Raw genomic sequence first — 19,095 nt, 5'->3', positions numbered from 1 at the left:
TCTGGTAGCAGCTTCGTGATTTACTCATTGCCCCTCATTTATTTCGATGTTGTGCAAATGCGCACTCAAATGAGACCAAATGCATGTTGGGATGAGTAGTACAATCAACCCCCAGTGGGTCACACGCTGCCTCAAGTTCTTCACAATCTTTTACTGGGAATCCAGATCATCAATCTCCGCCGCATAAAATATGAAAGGAGCACACCCTGTTCCACCATCACGTCGCATCTCAGCGGAGGCAGACCTGCACCAATATAGCGGCGGTGCCAAGCCGTGGCCGGGTGAACCACTATTTTATTTGCACAAAAGTTTTTACCCAAAGGCTAGCACACACAGGTAAGTAATTGCTTCCTGAAATCTGCGGCAATTTCGAAGAGGACAACCCCCCTTTGTAACATAAGTCCAACAGACTTATGATAAAATATACACATACACACACACACACTTGTATCCTCTTTATTTCTGAGTAACCTTCAAATAATCTTCCTGGTTAGGACCATAAAAGTATTACTACCTTGTTAAGTATCTGCCCATGTTCTAATGGTCCAACGCAACAAAGAGGATTCTTCCGCTGAGGCTATGAAACAGTATTCAGAAATCAAATTCCTTTCCTCATGGCATTGTGAAATCGAGGATAGAAGTAAGGATGTGGAGGCGCACTGAAAACCGATGAATGAAAAGGGATACCCCATAAAGTGAGAATAATTAACTAACCAATAACTGGAGTTGTGGGTGATATTCACGCTAACTTGCGTCCCATAGTTCGGAAATTCCTGCATATATGGCAGTGCTTTACAAAACGTAAGTTTGAGAATATTATTTTTCTGTCCTCTGTCCCCTCCCTCATATCAACTGTCCTTTTAAAAAAGAAAGGTACAATACCTCGGAAGAGCGAGCATAAAAATACAAAACTACACTGTGATGTGTTAAAATGATACAATAATACATTAAACTTCAGAGGAAACTTATCCAACAAATACTACAATAACAGCCCTCATATTACTTAAGAGTTTTCTCATTCTAAAATAAGGAAGTACCATTACAAAAAACGTTAGTAAGTGGTGCCATCATTGACTCTTAACATTTCAAAAGGCCTTTCAACAGAAGTGCCAAGAAACTGAAAGGCCACCGATGTAGTCGAAGTTATTTTTCATTAAGTTGAGAATAGATCAGATACATCCAAATGTCAGATGAAACAAGCTGGGAATAAAAGTGGTTTATCACAACAGTGAAGAAATACGATATAATATTTTGGTCTACAGATCAAGCCAAACTTAGTTTCCAAGAGCGAATACCATATACATTGCTTCTTTGAAAATACTTGAATGTTATATTTATAGCCCCCATTTGCTGCCCTGTAGTAGAATCTCTCCGTGAAGCTATTGTCAAATGTTTGTGCTCAGGAAAAAGCTACCAGAAAATACCGATCCCACTATATATCAAAATCAACACCAGAGGATCCCGTGCACAAAATGGTCATAATACAACCTCCTAACAAACAGTACATTTGAACTTTGATAAGGTGGAAGGCTGAAGTACCAGTTTACTCACGATAAACCCGATGTATATACATTGTCATATAGTGTTAAGAATAAATGAACAAACAATGCAAGGACAATTTAAAAGAGGGGTGATTTTAATGGTGCATAGAAAAATCAAGTCCCATCAGCAATTTACGATTTTGTAAAGTAAAGGGACTACGGGCCATTATTTACTTATTAACATATTAATTTAAGCATATTAATTTAAGCAACGTGAGCATAATTTAATGCCATCTGCCTCCTCCCAGTACACTCAAATTGTCGAATGTCTCCATGTCACTATCCTGAAGAAGCTTATATGATTTTATTTTGTATTTTAGTGACTCACATTAAATTATGAGGGGAAAAAAATTCCTTGCTGTTCTTGTTGGTGTGTGCGTTTGTCTGCTGATTTAAGAGAAAAAGGCAAAACAACAGGAAAAACTGCAGTTTGTTAGCCTATCAAACATGAAAGCAAGAAAATAATTCTCTCCCGAACCAACCAACCAACCTCAAACAGATAGAGTGCTTCTAATTATTATTCATTCCATCTGCCAAAACGGTTTTCTCTTACTCGCACACACAAACCTCCCCCCCCACCAGCAGCTAAATGACCAGTGTTTTTATAATAATTTCTTTCAAAATCATTTTCTAAGAATGGAGAATCGTCTTTACGGCATATATAAGTATTATTGATAACCTCCAGGGTGAGGAGGAAAAACCAGATGAGACATCAGCTGGGCAAGTCACCGGAGTAGCACTTTTACCTTACCCACACCCGACCATTATTATTCCATGAAGAGGCTGAGAGAGGACTGTAGAAGTGTTTTTGCTTATGTATGGCGTATTAAAAGTTACAGAAATGTACATTGTTCGTGGTTGTCCTGGTTGAAGAAGCCAAAATCCAAAGGTCAAGATGACTGGGGAAGGACTATAAGGTAATTGCAAGAGTTCACATTTCCCCCTCTTCTAGCTTAGTAGTTGCCTGATCTCCTTGTGCATGTGACAAAGGAAGTCCACGTATGAAGCTCCACCGCTGAGGTTCTTATCCTCCACCAAAAAGTGTTTGAAGAGCATCTCCAACTTGTCTTCCTGTTTCACTATCATAAGCTGCAATAAAGAAATCATCAAATTAGAATGTTTGAGTTGAAGAAGCATTAATGAAATTATGTTGAATTCCGAGTTTCCTTCTCTCTAGGAACACAGTGACAGAGGAAAGCAGTACAATGGCAAGTACAATGACAGTAGTCATTAACAAATGCTTCAACATCTTGTCTGTAACAGACTTGTTCGTCCAACATTTCTACATCTGTCCACACCGCAAATGAATGCTCAACCCACCTTTATCAATTGCTTGCTCTCAACATTTCACCCTAACCACAACTACCCAACTGATACCTTGATTGTCTTTTGGCTTATTTTCTTATTCCATTAGAAACAACTCTCCCACAGTATGGTGCATCAATAGTGTAAACTGCATAACAATGCTACTAATTTACAATCACAGCCAATCAAACCACCTCAGAAATAAACATCAGTGAAGAAACAGTTTTTGCAGGACTGCAAATCCTCAATGGACCCACCCATGTATCTTTAGCCCATTTGGAGATGAGGTGTAAAAGTCAAGGGAGATGACTTCTTCTGCGGTTACTCTTAGCTGGCTGACCTTTGAGGATAGATATTATGTTTGCCCGACAATCATTCATCAGGACCTCCTCCCTATTTTACCTCTAATCTGAAAATTTAAGAAGGGACAAAAAAAATCCAGAAAAAATATGATCTTATGTCACGAAGTGCAAAGATTCCACAAGCAACTTTAACCCAACCTTTTGTGAAAATCAGCATTAATTTGGATGCTGTGCGTAACTTGGGAACACTTCTGATCATTTAAGTTTCCAGAAAGACATAAAAGCAGACTGATTTGAGCTCTACTTCAGTTATCCAATAATGTAGATCCTTCGTGGGTGGAGATGTAATTCCCTCATTTTTTCTATACAGTACATTTGACGCACTGCCAAGAAGACATTAATTCTAGCTTCTGCATTATTATTTGCACATCACTCAACTGCTCTGACATTGCTGGCATGTTAAAAAAAAAAAAAAAAAAAGCAAAAACAACAATGGATTTAGGCCCATATCTCTGTATTGGGGGTGAATGTTTGACAATTTTCAGCATTCCGTCCATCTTTTTGTGTTGCTCTATAGGAAGGGTATGCACAGACATAGGCCCCATGCTCACTATGCAATTTGATTCAAGCTAGCCTGGCTGATACCTCGAAACCGGTCCCAAGATGCTTGTGTCTATGAGGGAGGACCTGACCTGGGGGCACAAGCTGGACTGTTCCCATGGGAGCAGAGTCGAGACTGATTTGCATGTGGCTGGGTCAAAATAGGAATGGCATGGTGAGCAAAGAAACCATGGATTTAGGCCCAGATGGCTGTACTGGGGGTGAATGTTTTGACAATGTTCAGAATTCCGTTCATAATTTTTTTGTGTTGCTATAGGATTGCCACAAGGGAAGTCTCAACACCAAACCTTCTTGAGATCTAAAATGCGAAGAGATTTATTTACTTTGAGTAACAATATTTAATTTACCGGAGTAACAATACCTCAGGTGGACTCCAGAATGCTGCGATTATCTGTAGCAAGAAGGAATCACTTTTTAGATTGGATTGGCTACGGGTTCAAAATAGGCCAGTGTGCAACTGGGAGCATCTCTGACAAGGACTATTACCAGGTATGTTGGAATCCCCTCAGCATATTAAGAAGGATGTTAAAGGCAGCTATGATTAAATAAAACCTGTTTTACTTAGTCCCTTGAAAAGGAGATTTGTTACCAGAAGAAACGGACATCTTCCTGAAAGAAAAGGTGCACACAGGTTGTTATGATCGTATAGAACAATAACACCATCAGGACACTATATGCAAGTGCAACTTGGCTGTCCTTTAAAGGTTTATAGGTTTAGTGCGTTGTCTCTGCAGTCTTGCAGCTATTTGGCACTAACAATGATCAGTGCTATCACTCAACTCGGTGAAACTTATTTTATAGCATTTAAAGATTAGTTAACCACAAGAATATTTCAACATGCGATATGCAGGTTGCCCAGAGATTTACATAGTACGAATATCATTCCTCAGGGTTAAAGTAACAGCTGCATCTGCTGGCCAAGTGTATCATCTAGTAGCTCAGTGGAATATAGCCCCGTCTGTAGAGTTTTGAATTGTGTATATTGAACAGGCTTACGCTTCAAATACGGAGTATCTTATCTAGTTAATATGCCTACCGCAGGGCACTGTGAGCATTCTGCATGTTATACATTTGTTTTGTAATAAGAGCGCTTAATAGAGTCATGGGTTTGTTGAAGAGCTCCAGGTGTAACCTAGAGGACAAAAGTCCCAATCCTGGCAAAATTTCTTATGGATCTCAAAACTAGCAAAGACCTACACAATTCTCTGATGTGTCTAGGCCGAGAAATGTATGAGGGTTGTCCCAATCCACCTCAACAATAACGTACATTATGGACTGATGTTTCACTACAACATTGTTAGGTCTTTCACAGTGCACTTCAGTAACGACCTACATAACGTCCATTTGTTCCAGACCTGAGACATTTATGGGACTCTCTTTTAGGGCCACGGGGTGTAAGGGGATTGATCCAGTCAGCGTCCCGGCACTGGTGTCACTGCCAGGGTGCATGGTGTTTGCTGCTTGACATATTCTACATCTCCACAGAGGTGGGCTGCCAGTATGATCTGCTCGAGTGGCAGGGACCCGTGCGACACAACGTGACACTGTCGGGTTCGATCCAGATTCTTAGACCCTTGGTACAGGGTAGGGCAATGGAAGAGAACATAGGCTCAGTGGTGGGATGTTCAATTAGGTGGCTATACCCTATTTTAATGCTTTAGAAATCTGTGCTTCGATACAAAGACAAAACTGTGGTAAATCAAACCGTGTTCTCCCAGGGATTTAAAGTCTAATACCATACAGCCAAAGTCCCAGCAGGATTCAAAACCTTCTAAAAAAATAACACAAGAGAAAATCAGCAATATTTAGACTGGTATATTCAAAACAACATCCTAAGAGCACAACTGCAGTGCCTCCCAACAAAGAAATTACCAAAAATGACCCACACGAGCTGTTTGGATAATGTAAGGACTAAGGAATTCAAAGATTAAGTTGAGAAATGTTCTGGCTTAAAATTCATTCATTGTTTCTCGCTCGCAGTGTCATGGTGTAATGCGATAGCTACCACTGCCAGGATTGTAGCACTGGGTACACTTCATTCCCCATCTTCCTTGTGAGGCTAGGATGGGGCGAGCAGATTTAATACCGTCCTGGCAGAGCCATGATATTCTGGGGATCATTCAAGTTTATTAACAGGTGGTGAGTGTAGAAATAGCACACAAGACAGAGACTAGTTGGCGTGGGTGGGAGGACGAAAGAAGGTGACAGAAAGGTTTATACATCGGCAAAATGACAAAGCATTCATTGTAAGAGGGGCAAATGAAACGCAGACAATAAGAAAGGGCTAGAACAACAAACATTCTCAAAATCATCAAGTCTCCCTATGTAAGGGCTATTAGCTTTGACAATGTGTTTTAGACATGTTCTACACCAGCCTGGCTGCTGTTCAGCATGTTAGTAGAGTAGATGAGTGGCGTGGAGTGTAATGCTGCAGAGTGAAGTGGGCTGGAGTGTTGTGGAGTGGGGTAGAGGGTTGTGGAGTGGGGTAGTGTGTTGTGGGGTAGAGTGTAGTAGTATGTAGTGGAGGGAGTAGAGTGTCGTGGCATAGAGCGGAGTAGAGCGTTGTGGAAAAGAGGGTAGTACAGAGTCAGTATTCTGGAGTGTCATGGATAGTGTCGAGCATGGATACTCACTAACTTTCTCTCGTTGACCAATTTTACAGTGTAGTTTGTGGCCGAGGGCCGCACCAATGGGGGCGGGGTCAGTGGGGGAGGTGGCGGGGCTAGAGCAAAAAAACACCTTAGACTATCAGGTTGAACACAGGCCCCTGCAGCCGATGCATTCATCCACTGAGCCACCAGACTGGGCATACACACACACCTCTCTCCGTCTCTCTCCATCTGTCTCCCTCCCTCTCCTTCTGTCTGTCTACCTCCCTCTCTCTCGCTGTCTACCTCCCTCTCCCTGTCTGTCTACCTCCCTCTCTCTCTCCCTCTATCTGTCTCCCTCCTCCCTCTGTCTCCCTGCGTGTTCTCCCTCTGTGTCCCTCTCTCTCGCTCCTCCCTCTGTTTCCCTCCATCTGTCTCCTTCCCTCTCTCTCTCTCTCCATCCCCTCTCTTTGTCTGTTGCTCCGTCTCCCTCTCTGTCTGTCTGTCTTTGCCTGTCTCCGTCTCTGCCCGTCTCTGCCCGTCTCTGCCCGTCTCTATCCGTCTCTATCCGTCTCTGCCTGTCTCTATCCGTCTCTGCCTGTCTCTATCCGTCTCTGCCTGTCTCTATCCGTCTCTGCCTGTCTCTATCCGTCTCTGCCTGTCTCTATCCGTCTCTGCCTGTCTCTATCCATCGTTGTCTGTCCCCGTCTCTATCTGTCCCCGTCTCTATCTGTCCCCGTCTCTATCTGTCCCCGTCTCTATCTGTCCCCGTCTCTATCTGTCCCCGTCTCTATCTGTCCCCGTCTCTATCTGTCCCCGTCTCTATCTGTCCCCGTCTCTATCTGTCCCCGTCTCTATCTGTCCCCGTCTCTATCTGTTCCTGTCCCTATCTCTGTCTCTATCTCTGTCTGTTTCTGTCTCTATCTGCCTCTCTCTCTCTCCCTGTCTCTATCTGCCTCTGCCTGTCTCTCTCTCTGTGTCTCTCTCTGTCTCTCTGTCAGTCTCTCTCTGTCAGTCTCTCTCTGTCTCTCTGTCAGTCTCTCTCTGTCTCTCTGTCAGTCTCTCTCTGTCTCTCTGTCAGTCTCTCTCTGTCAGTCTCTCTCTGTCAGTCTCTCTCTGTCAGTCTCTCTCTGTCAGTCTCTCTCTGTCAGTCTCTCTCTGTCAGTCTCTCTCTGTCAGTCTCTCTCTGTCAGTCTCTCTCTGTCAGTCTCTCTCTCTGTCAGTCTCTCTCTCTGTCAGTCTCTCTCTCTGTCAGTCTCTCTCTCTGTCAGTCTCTCTCTCTGTCAGTCTCTCTCTCTGTCAGTCTCTCTCTGTGTCAGTCTCTCTCTGTGTCAGTCTCTCTTGTGTCAGTCTCTCTCTGTGTCAGTCTCTCTCTGTGTCAGTCTCTCTCTGTGTCAGTCTCTCTCTGTGTCAGTCTCTCTCTGTCAGTCTCTCTCTGTCAGTCTCTCTCTGTCTGTCAGTCTCTCTCTGTCTGTCAGTCTCTCTCTGTCTGTCAGTCTCTCTCTGTCTGTCAGTCTCTCTCTGTCTGTCAGTCTCTCTCTGTCTGTCAGTCTCTCTCTGTCTGTCAGTCTCTCTCTGTCTGTCAGTCTCTCTCTGTCTGTCAGTCTCTCTCTGTCTGTCAGTCTCTGTCAGTCTCTCTCTCTCTCTCTCTGTCAGTCTCTCTCTCTGTGTCAGTCTCTCTCTCTGTGTCAGTCTCTCTCTCTCTGTCAGTCTCTCTCTCTCTGTCAGTCTCTCTCTGTCAGTCTCTCTGTGTCAGTCTCTCTGTGTCAGTCTCTCTGTGTCAGTCTCTCTGTGTCAGTCTCTCTGTGTCAGTCTCTCTGTGTCAGTCTCTCTGTGTCAGTCTCTCTGTGTCAGTCTCTCTGTGTCAGTCTCTCTGTGTCAGTCTCTCTCTGTCAGTCTCTCTCTGTCAGTCTCTCTCTGTCAGTCTCTCTCTGTCAGTCTCTCTCTGTCAGTCTCTCTCTGTCAGTCTCTCTCTGTCAGTCTCTCTCTGTCAGTCTCTCTCTGTCAGTCTCTCTCTGTCAGTCTCTCTCTGTCAGTCTCTCTCTGTCAGTCTCTCTCTGTCAGTCTCTCTCTGTCAGTCTCTCTCTGTCAGTCTCTCTCTGTCAGTCTCTCTCTGTCAGTCTCTCTCTGTCAGTCTCTCTCTGTCAGTCTCTCTCTGTCAGTCTCTCTCTGTCTCTCTCTCTCTGTCTCTCTCTCTCTGTCTCTCTCTCTCTGTCTCTCTCTCTCTCTCTCTCTCTCTCTCTCAGTCTCTCTCTCTCAGTCTCTCTCTCTCAGTCTCTCTCTCTCAGTCTCTCTCTCTCAGCCTCTCTCTCTCAGCCTCTCTCTCTCAGCCTCTCTCTCTCAGTCTCTCTCTCTCAGTCTCTCTCTCTCAGTCTCTCTCTCTCAGTCTCTCTCTCTCAGTCTCTCTCTCTCAGTCTCTCTCTCTCAGTCTCTCTCTCTCAGTCTCTCTCTGTCAGTCTCTCTCTGTCAGTCTCTCTCTGTCAGTCTCTCTGTCAGTCTCTCTGTCAGTCTCTTTCTGTCAGTCTCTTTCTGTCAGTCTCTTTCTGTCAGTCTCTCTCTGTCAGTCTCTCTCTGTCAGTCTCTCTCTGTCAGTCTCTCTCTGTCAGTCTCTCTCTGTCAGTCTCTCTCTGTCAGTCTCTCTCTGTCAGTCTCTCTCTGTCAGTCTCTCTCTGTCAGTCTCTCTCTGTCAGTCTCTCTCTGTCAGTCTCTCTCAGTCAGTCTCTCTCTCTCAGTCTCTCTCTGTCAGTCTCTCTCTGTCAGTCTCTCTCAGTCTCTCTCAGTCTCTCTCAGTCTCTCTCAGTCTCTCTCTGTCAGTCTCTCTCTGTCAGTCTCTCTCTGTCAGTCTCTCTCTGTCAGTCTCTCTCTGTCAGTCTCTCTCTGTCAGTCTCTCTCTGTCAGTCTCTCTCTGTCAGTCTCTCTCTGTCAGTCTCTCTCTGTCAGTCTCTCTCTCTGTCTGTCTCTCTCGGTCTGTCTGTCTCTCTCGGTCTGTCTGTCTCTCTCGGTCTGTCTGTCTCTCTCGGTCTGTCTGTCTCTCTCGGTCTGTCTGTCTCTCTCGGTCTGTCTGTCTCTCTCGGTCTGTCTGTCTCTCTCGGTCTGTCTGTCTCTCTCGGTCTGTCTGTCTCTCTCGGTCTGTCATTCTCTCTCTGTCAGTCTCTCTCTGTCAGTCTCTCTCTGTCAGTCTCTCTCTGTCATTCTCTCTCTGTCTGTCAGTCTCTCTCTGTCAGTCTCTCTCTCTGTCAGTCTCTCTCGGTCTGTCTGTCTCTCTCGGTCTGTCTGTCTCTCTCGGTCTGTCTGTCTCTCTCGGTCTGTCTGTCTCTCTCGGTCTGTCTGTCTCTCTCGGTCTGTCTGTCTCTCTCGGTCTGTCTGTCTCTCTCGGTCTGTCTGTCTCTCTCGGTCTGTCTGTCTCTCTCGGTCTGTCTGTCTCTCTCGGTCTGTCTGTCTCTCTCGGTCTGTCTGTCTCTCTCGGTCTGTCTGTCTCTCTCGGTCTGTCATTCTCTCTCGGTCTGTCATTCTCTCTCTGTCAGTCTCTCTCTGTCAGTCTCTCTCTGTCATTCTCTCTCTGTCAGTCTCTCTCTGTCATTCTCTCTCTGTCTGTCAGTCTCTCTCTGTCAGTCTCTCTCTCTGTCAGTCTCTCTCTGTCAGTCTCTCTCTGTCTGTCAGTCTCTGTCAGTCTCTCTCTGTCTGTCAGTCTCTCTCTGTCTGTCAGTCTCTGTCAGTCTCTCTCTCTCTGTCAGTCTCTCTCTCTGTGTCAGTCTCTCTCTCTGTGTCAGTCTCTCTCTCTCTGTCAGTCTCTCTCTCTCTGTCAGTCTCTCTCTCTGTGTCAGTCTCTCTCTCTGTGTCAGTCTCTCTGTGTCAGTCTCTCTGTGTCAGTCTCTCTGTGTCAGTCTCTCTGTGTCAGTCTCTCTGTGTCAGTCTCTCTGTGTCAGTCTCTCTGTGTCAGTCTCTCTGTGTCAGTCTCTCTGTGTCATTCTCTCTGTCAGTCTCTCTCAGTCAGTCTCTCTCTCTCTGTCAGTCTCTCTCTCTCTGTCAGTCTCTCTCTCTGTGTCAGTCTCTCTCTCTGTGTCAGTCTCTCTGTGTCAGTCTCTCTGTGTCAGTCTCTCTGTGTCAGTCTCTCTGTGTCAGTCTCTCTGTGTCAGTCTCTCTGTGTCAGTCTCTCTGTGTCAGTCTCTCTGTGTCATTCTCTCTGTCAGTCTCTCTCAGTCAGTCTCTCTCAGTCAGTCTCTCTCAGTCAGTCTCTCTCTGTCAGTCTCTCTCAGTCAGTCTCTCTCTCTCAGTCTCTCTCTGTCAGTCTCTCTCTGTCTCTCTCAGTCTCTGTCAGTCTCTCTCTGTCAGTCTCTCTCTGTCAGTCTCTCTCTGTCAGTCTCTCTCTGTCAGTCTCTCTCTGTCAGTCTCTCTCTGTCAGTCTCTCTCTGTCAGTCTCTCTCTGTCAGTCTCTCTCTGTCAGTCTCTCTCTGTCAGTCTCTCTCTGTCAGTCTCTCGCTGTCAGTCTCTCGCTGTCAGTCTCTCGCTGTCAGTCTCTCGCTGTCAGTCTCTCGCTGTCAGTCAGTCTCTCTCTCTCTGTCAGTCTCTCTCTGTCAGTCTCTGTCAGTCTCTCTCTCTCTGTCAGTCTCTCTCTGTCAGTCTCTGTCAGTCTCTCTCTCTCAGCCTCTCTCTCTCAGCCTCTCTCTCTCAGTCTCTCTCTCTCAGTCTCTCTCTCTCAGTCTCTCTCTCTCAGTCTCTCTCTCTCAGTCTCTCTCTCTCAGTCTCTCTCTCTCAGTCTCTCTCTGTCAGTCTCTCTCTGTCAGTCTCTCTCTGTCAGTCTCTCTCTGTCAGTCTCTCTCTGTCAGTCAGTCTCTCTCTGTCAGTCTCTTTCTGTCAGTCTCTCTCTGTCAGTCTCTCTCTGTCAGTCTCTCTCTGTCAGTCTCTCTCTGTCAGTCTCTCTCTGTCAGTCTCTCTCTGTCAGTCTCTCTCTGTCAGTCTCTCTCTGTCAGTCTCTCTCTGTCAGTCTCTCTCTGTCAGTCTCTCTCTGTCAGTCTCTCTCTGTCAGTCTCTCTCTGTCAGTCTCTCTCTGTCAGTCTCTCTCTGTCAGTCTCTCTCTGTCAGTCTCTCTCTGTCAGTCTCTCTCTGTCAGTCTCTCTCTGTCAGTCTCTGTCAGTCTCTCTCTGTCAGTCTCTCTCTGTCAGTCTCTCTCTGTCAGTCTCTCTCTGTCAGTCTCTCTCAGTCAGTCTCTCTCAGTCAGTCTCTCTCAGTCAGTCTCTGTCAGTCTCTCTCTGTCAGTCTCTCTCTGTCAGTCTCTCTCTGTCAGTCTCTCTCTGTCAGTCTCTCTCTGTCAGTCTCTCTCTGTCAGTCTCTCTCTGTCAGTCTCTCTCTGTCAGTCTCTCTCTGTCAGTCTCTCTCTGTCAGTCTCTCTCTGTCAGTCTCTCTCTGTCAGTCTCTCTCTCTGTCAGTCTCTCTCTCTGTCTGTCTCTCTCGGTCTGTCTGTCTCTCTCGGTCTGTCTGTCTCTCTCGGTCTGTCTGTCTCTCTCGGTCTGTCTGTCTCTCTCGGTCTGTCTGTCTCTCTCGGTCTGTCTGTCTCTCTCGGTCTGTCTGTCTCTCTCGGTCTGTCAGTCTCTCTCTGTCAGTCTCTTTCTGTCAGTCTCTCTCTGTCAGTCTCTCTCTGTCAGTCTCTCTCTGTCAGTCTCTCTCTGTCAGTCTCTCTCTGTCAGTCTCTCTCTGTCAGTCTCTCTCTGTCAGTCTCTCTCTGTCAGTCTCTCTCTGTCAGTCTCTCTCTGTCAGTCTCTCTCTGTCAGTCTCTCTCTGTCAGTCTCTCTCTGTCAGTCTCTCTCTGTCAGTCTCTCTCTCTGTCTGTCTCTCTCGGTCTGTCTGTCTCTCTCGGTCTGTCTGTCTCTCTCGGTCTGTCTGTCTCTCTCGGTCTGTCTGTCTCTCTCGGTCTGTCTGTCTCTCTCGGTCTGTCTGTCTCTCTCGGTCTGTCTGTCTCTCTCGGTCTGTCTGTCTCTCTCGGTCTGTCATTCTCTCTCTCTCTGTCATTCTCTCTCTGTCAGTCTCTCTCTGTCATTCTCTCTCTGTCATTCTCTCTCTGTCAGTCTCTCTCTGTCAGTCTCTCTCTGTCAGTCTCTCTCTGTCAGTCTCTCTCTGTCAGTCTCTCTCTGTCAGTCTCTCTCTGTCAGTCTCTCTCTGTCAGTCTCTCTCTGTCAGTCTCTCTCTGTCAGTCTCTCTCTGTCAGTCTCTCTCTGTCAGTCTCTCTCTGTCAGTCTCTCTGTCAGTCTCTCTGTCAGTCTCTCTGTCAGTCTCTCTCTGTCAGTCTCTCGCTGTCAGTCTCTCGCTGTCAGTCTCTCGCTGTCAGTCTCTCGCTGTCAGTCTCTCGCTGTCAGTCTCTCGCTGTCAGTCTCTCTCTGTCAGTCTCTGTCAGTCTCTGTCAGTCTCTGTCAGTCTCTGTCAGTCTCTGTCAGTCTCCCTCAGTCTCCCTCAGTCTCCCTCAGTCTCTCTCAGTCTCTCTCAGTCTCTCTCAGTCTCTCTCAGTCTCCCTCAGTCTCTCTCAGTCTCTCTCAGTCTCCCTCAGTCTCCCTCAGTCTCTCTCTCTCAGTCTCTCTCTCTCAGTCTCTCTCTCTCAGTCTCTCTCTCTCAGTCTCTCTCTCTCAGTCTCTCTCTCTCAGTCTCTCTCTCTCAGTCTCTCTCTCTGTCAGTCTCTCTCTCTCTCTCTCTCTGTCTGTATCTCTCTCTCTGTCAGTCTCTCTCTGTCAGTCTCTCTCTGTCAGTCTCTCTCTCTCTGTCAGTCTCTCTCTCTCTGTCAGTCTCTCTCGGTCTGTCAGTCTCTCTCGGTCTGTCAGTCTCTGTCTGTCTCTGTCAGTCTCTGTCTGTCATTCTCTCTCTCTCTGTCATTCTCTCTCTCTCTGTCATTCTCTCTCTCTCTGTCATTCTCTCTCTCTCTGTCAGTCTCTCTCTGTCCGTCTCTCTCTGTCCGTCTCTCTCTGTCCGTCTCTCTCTGTCCGTCTCTCTCTGTCCGTCTCTCTCTGTCCGTCTCTCTCTGTCCGTCTCTCTCTGTCCGTCTCTCTCTGTCCGTCTCTCTCTGTCCGTCTCTCTCTGTCCGTCTCTCTCTGTCCGTCTCTCTCTGTCCGTCTCTCTCTGTCCGTCTCTCTCTGTCCGTCTCTCTCTGTCCGTCTCTCTCTGTCCGTCTCTCTCTGTCAGTCTCTCTCTGTCAGTCTCTCGCTGTCAGTCTCTCTCTGTCAGTCTCTCGCTGTCAGTCTCTCTCTGTCAGTCTCTCGCTGTCAGTCTCTCGCTGTCAGTCTCTCTCTCTCTGTCAGTCTCTCGCTGTCAGTCTCTCGCTGTCAGTCTCTCTCTCTCTGTCAGTCTCTCTCTGTCAGTCTCTGTCAGTCTCTCTCTCTCTGTCAGTCTCTCTCTGTCAGTCTCTGTCAGTCTCTCTCTCTCTGTCAGTCTCTCTCTGTCAGTCTCTCTCTGTCAGTCTCTCTCTGTCAGTCTCTCTCTGTCAGTCTCTCTCTGTCAGTCTCTCTCTGTCAGTCTCTCTCTCTCTGTCAGTCTCTCTCTCTCTGTCAGTCTCTCTCTCTCTGTCAGTTTCTCTGTCAGTCTCTCTGTCAGTCTCTCTCTCTCTGTCAGTCTCTCTCTGTCAGTCTCTCGCTGTCAGTCTCTCGCTGTCAGTCTCTCGCTGTCAGTCTCTCGCTGTCAGTCTCTCGCTGTCAGTCTCTCTCTGTCAGTCTCTCTCTGTCAGTCTCTCTCTGTCAGTCTCACTCTGTCAGTCTCACTCTGTCAGTCTCTCTCTGTCAGTCTCTCTCTGCCAGTCTCTCTCTGCCAGTCTCTCTCTGCCAGTCTCTCTCTGCCAGTCTCTCTCTGCCAGTCTCTCTCTGCCAGTCTCTCTCTGCCAGTCTCTCTCTGCCAGTCTCTCTCTGTCAGTCTCTCTCTGTCAGTCTCTCTGTCAGTCTCTCTCTGTCAGTCTCTCTCTCTGTCAGTCTCTCTCTCTGTCAGTCTCTCTCTCTGTCAGTCTCTCTCTGTCAGTCTCTCTCTCTGTCAGTCTCTCTCTGTCAGTCTCTCTCTGTCAGTCTCTCTCTGTCAGTCTCTCTCTGTCAGTCTCTCTCTGACAGTCTCTCTCTCTCTCTCTCTCTCTGTCAGTCTCTCTCTCTGTCAGTCTCTCTCTGGGTCAGTCTCTCTCTGGGTCAGTCTCTCTCTGGGTCAGTCTATATCTGTGTCAGTCTATATCTGTGTCAGTCTCTCTCTGTGTCAGTCTCTCTCTGTGTCAGTCTCTCTCTGTGTCAGTCTCTCTCTGTGTCAGTCTCTCTCTGTGTCAGTCTCTCTCTGTGTCAGTCTCTCTCTGTGTCAGTCTCTCTCTGTGTCAGTCTCTCTCTGTGTCAGTCTCTCTCTGTGTCAGTCTCTCTCTGTGTCAGTCTCTCGCTGTCAGTCTCTCGCTGTCAGTCTCTCGCTGTCAGTCTCTCGCTGTCAGTCTCTCGCTGTCAGTCTCTCGCTGTCAGTCTCTCGCTGTCAGTCTCTCGCTGTCAGTCTCTCGCTGTCAGTCTCTCGCTGTCAGTCTCTCTCTGTCAGTCTCTCTCTGTCAGTCTCTCTGTCATTCTCTCTCTGTCATTCTCTCTCTGTCAGTCTCTCTCTGTCAGTCTCTCTGTCAGTCTCTCTGTCAGTCTCTCTGTCAGTCTCTCTCTCTCTGTCAGTCTCTCTCTCTCTGTCAGTCTCTCTCTCTCTGCCAGTCTCTCTCTCTCTGCCAGTCTCTCTCTCTCTGCCAGTCTCTCTCTCTCTGCCAGTCTCTCTCTCTCTGTCAGTCTCTCTCTCTCTGTCAGTCTCTCTCTCTCTGTCAGTCTCTCTCTCTCTGTCAGTCTCTCTCTCTGTCAGTTTCTCTGTCAGTCTCTCTGTCAGTCTCTCTCTCTCTGTCAGTTTCTCTGTCAGTCTCTCTCTGTCAGTCTCTCTCTCTGTCTCTCTGTCAGTCTCTCTGTCTCTCTGTCAGTCTCTCTGTCTCTCTGTCAGTCTCTCTCTGTCAGTCTCTGTCTCTCTGTCAGTCTCTCTCTCTGTCATTCTCTCTGTCAGTCTCTCTCTGTCAGTCTCTCTCTCTCTGTCAGTTTCTCTGTCAGTCTCTCTCTGTCAGTCTCTCTCTCTGTCTCTCTGTCAGTCTCTCTGTCTCTCTGTCAGTCTCTCTGTCTCTCTGTCAGTCTCTCTCTGTCAGTCTCTCTCTCTGTCAGTCTCTCTCTGTCAGTCTCTCTCTGTCAGTCTCTCTCTGTCAGTCTCTCTCTGTCAGTCTCTCTCTGTCTCTGACAGTCTCTCTCTCTCTCTCGCTGTCAGTCTCTCGCTGTCAGTCTCTCGCTGTCAGTCTCTCGCTGTCAGTCTCTCGCTGTCAGTCTCTCGCTGTCAGTCTCTCGCTGTCAGTCTCTCGCTGTCAGTCTCTCGCTGTCAGTCTCTCGCTGTCAGTCTCTCGCTGTCAGTCTCTCGCTGTCAGTCTCTCGCTGTCAGTCTCTCGCTGTCAGTCTCTCTCTGTCAGTCTCTCTGTCAGTCTCTCTCTGTCAGTCTCTCTGTCAGTCTCTCTGTCAGTCTCTCTGTCAGTCTCTCTGTCAGTCTCTCTGTCAGTCTCTCTGTCAGTCTCTCTGTCAGTCTCTCTGTCAGTCTCTCTGTCAGTCTCTCTGTCAGTCTCTCTCTGTCAGTCTCTCTCTCTCTGCCAGTCTCTCTCTCTCTGCCAGTCTCTCTCTCTCTCTGCCAGTCTCTCTCTCTCTGTCAGTCTCTCTCTCTCTGTCAGTCTCTCTCTCTCTGTCAGTCTCTCTCTCTCTGTCAGTCTCTCTGTCAGTCTCTCTGTCAGTCTCTCTCTGTCAGTTTCTCTGTCAGTCTCTCTCTGTCAGTCTCTCTCTGTCAGTCTCTCTCTGTCAGTCTCTCTCTGTCAGTCTCTCTCTGTCAGTCTCTCTCTGTCAGTCTCTCTCTGTCAGTCTCTCTCTGTCTCTGACAGTCTCTCTCTCTCTCTCTCTGTCAGTCTCTCTCTGTCAGTCTCTCTCTGTCAGTCTCTCTCTCTCTCTGTCAGTCTCTCTCTCTCTGTCAGTCTCTCTCTCTCTGTCAGTCTCTCTCTCTCTGTCAGTCTCTCTCTGTCAGTTTCTCTGTCAGTCTCTCTCTGTCAGTCTCTCTCTGTCAGTCTCTCTCTGTCAGTCTCTCTCTGTCAGTCTCTCTCTGTCAGTCTCTCGCTGTCAGTCTCTCGCTGTCAGTCTCTCGCTGTCAGTCTCTCGCTGTCAGTCTCTCTCTCTCTGTCAGTCTCTCTCTGTCAGTCTCTCTCTCTCTGTCAGTCTCTCTCTCTCTGCCAGTCTCTCTCTCTCTGCCAGTCTCTCTCTCTCTGCCAGTCTCTCTCTCTCTGCCAGTCTCTCTCTCTCTGTCAGTCTCTCTCTCTCTGTCAGTCTCTCTCTCTCTGTCAGTCTCTCTCTCTGTCAGTTTCTCTGTCAGTCTCTCTCTGTCAGTCTCTCTCTCTCTGTCAGTTTCTCTGTCAGTCTCTCTCTGTCAGTCTCTCTCTCTGTCTCTCTGTCAGTCTCTCTGTCAGTCTCTCTGTCTCTCTGTCAGTCTCTCTCTGTCAGTCTCTCTGTCTCTCTGTCAGTCTCTCTCTGTCAGTCTCTCTCTCTCTGTCAGTTTCTCTGTCAGTCTCTCTCTGTCAGTCTCTCTGTCTCTCTGTCAGTCTCTCTGTCAGTCTCTCTGTCTCTCTGTCAGTCTCTCTCTGTCAGTCTCTCTCTGTCAGTCTCTGTCTCTCTGTCAGTCTCTCTCTCTGTCAGTCTCTCTCTCTGTCAGTCTCTCTCTCTGTCAGTCTCTCTCTGTCAGTCTCTCTCTGTCAGTCTCTCTGTCTCTCTGTCAGTCTCTCTCTGTCAGTCTCTCTCTCTCTGTCAGTTTCTCTGTCAGTCTCTCTCTGTCAGTCTCTCTGTCTCTCTGTCAGTCTCTCTGTCAGTCTCTCTGTCAGTCTCTCTGTCAGTCTCTCTCTGTCAGTCTCTCTCTGTCAGTCTCTGTCTCTCTGTCAGTCTCTGTCTCTCTGTCAGTCTCTCTCTCTGTCAGTCTCTCTCTCTGTCAGTCTCTCTCTCTGTCAGTCTCTCTCTGTCAGTCTCTCTCTGTCAGTCTCTCTCTCTGTCAGTCTCTCTCTCTGTCAGTCTCTCTCTGTCAGTCTCTCTCTGTCAGTCTCTCTCTGTCAGTCTCTCTCTGTCAGTCTCTCTCTGTCAGTCTCTCTCTGTCAGTCTCTCTCTGTCAGTCTCTCTCTGTCAGTCTCTCTCTGTCAGTCTCTCTCTGTCAGTCTCTCTCTGTCCGTCTCTCTCTGTCCGTCTCTCTCTGTCCGTCTCTCTCTGTCCGTCTCTCTCTGTCCGTCTCTCTCTGTCCGTCTCTCTCTGTCCGTCTCTCTCTGTCCGTCTCTCTCTGTCCGTCTCTCTCTGTCCGTCTCTCTCTGTCCGTCTCTCTCTGTCCGTCTCTCTCTGTCCGTCTCTCTCTGTCCGTCTCTCTCTGTCAGTCTCTCTCTGTCAGTCTCTGTCTCTCTGTCAGTCTCTCTCTCTCTGCCAGTCTCTCTCTCTCTGTCAGTCTCTCTCTCTCTGTCAGTCTCTCTCTCTCTGTCAGTCTCTCTCTCGCTGTCAGTCTCTCGCTGTCAGTCTCTCGCTGTCAGTCTCTCTGTCAGTCTCTCTCTGTCAGTCTCTGTCAGTCTCTCTCTCTCTCTCTGTCAGTCTCTGTCAGTCTCTGTCAGTCTCTCTCTCTCTGTCAGTCTCTCTCTGTCAGTCTCTCTCTGTCAGTCTCTCTCTGTCAGTCTCTCTCTGTCAGTCTCTCTCTGTCAGTCTCTCTCTGTCAGTCTCTCTCTGTCAGTCTCTCTCTCTCTGTCAGTCTCTCTCTCTCTGTCAGTTTCTCTGTCAGTCTCTCTGTCAGTCTCTCTCTCTCTGTCAGTTTCTCTGTCAGTCTCTCTCTGTCAGTCTCTCTCTGTCAGTCTCTCTCTGTCAGTCTCTCTCTGTCAGTCTCTCTCTGTCAGTCTCTCTCTGTCAGTCTCTCTCTGTCAGTCTCTCTCTGTCAGTCTCTCTCTGTCAGTCTCTCTCTGTCAGTCTCTCTCTGTCAGTCTCTCTCTGTCAGTCTCTCTCTGTCAGTCTCTCTCTGTCAGTCTCTCTCTGTCAGTCTCTCTCTGTCAGTCTCTCTCTGTCAGTCTCTCTCTGTCAGTCTCTCTCTCTCTGTCAGTCTCTCTCTCTCTGTCAGTCTCTCTCTCTCTGTCAGTCTCTCTCTCTCTGTCAGTCTCTCTCTCTCTGTCAGTCTCTCTCTGTCAGTCTCTCTCTGTCAGTCTCTCTCTGTCAGTCTCTCTCTGTCAGTCTCTCTCTGTCAGTCTCTCTCTGTCAGTCTCTCTCTGTCAGTCTCTCTCTGTCAGTCTCTCGCTGTCAGTCTCTCGCTGTCAGTCTCTCTCTGTCAGTCTCTCGCTGTCAGTCTCTCGCTGTCAGTCTCTCGCTGTCAGTCTCTCTCTGTCAGTCTCTCTCTGTCAGTCTCTCTCTGTCAGTCTCTCTCTGTCAGTCTCTCTCTGTCAGTCTCTCTCTGTCAGTCTCTCTCTGTCAGTCTCTCTCTGTCAGTCTCTCTCTGTCAGTCTCTCTCTGTCAGTCTCTCTCTGTCAGTCTCTCTCTGTCTGGCTCTCTCTCTCTGGCTCTCTCTCTCTGGCTCTCTCTCTCTGGCTCTCTCTCTCTGGCTCTCTCTCTCTGGCTCTCTCTCTCTGGCTCTCTCTCTCTGGCTCTCTCTCTCTGGCTCTCTCTCTCTGGCTCTCTCTCTCTGGCTCTCTCTCTCTGGCTC

The 19,095-nt window shown here is 47.9% G+C and overlaps 1 protein-coding gene across 8 annotated transcripts in view; it reads right to left on the bottom strand.

Annotated features, from left to right (window-relative positions):
* Positions 1 to 1,613: 1,613 nt before the first annotated feature.
* SEC24C (SEC24 homolog C, COPII component) overlaps positions 1,614 to 19,095 on the bottom strand; it is a 1,539,459-nt gene continuing 1,521,977 nt past the window's right edge. For all 8 annotated transcript variants that reach the window (XM_078643234.1, XM_078643230.1, XM_078643232.1 and 5 more), the window contains one exon: positions 1,614 to 2,630. In XM_078643234.1, the coding sequence (XP_078499360.1) occupies positions 2,490 to 2,630 (141 nt within the window). In that variant the 3' untranslated portion in view covers positions 1,614 to 2,489. The remainder of the gene's footprint in view (positions 2,631 to 19,095) is intronic.

Source organism: Lissotriton helveticus, chromosome 5_1 (genome assembly GCF_964261635.1).
Source record: "Lissotriton helveticus chromosome 5_1, aLisHel1.1, whole genome shotgun sequence".
Taxonomy (NCBI): Eukaryota; Metazoa; Chordata; class Amphibia; order Caudata; family Salamandridae; genus Lissotriton; species Lissotriton helveticus.
This window is presented reverse-complemented; position numbering and strand designations above follow the sequence as displayed.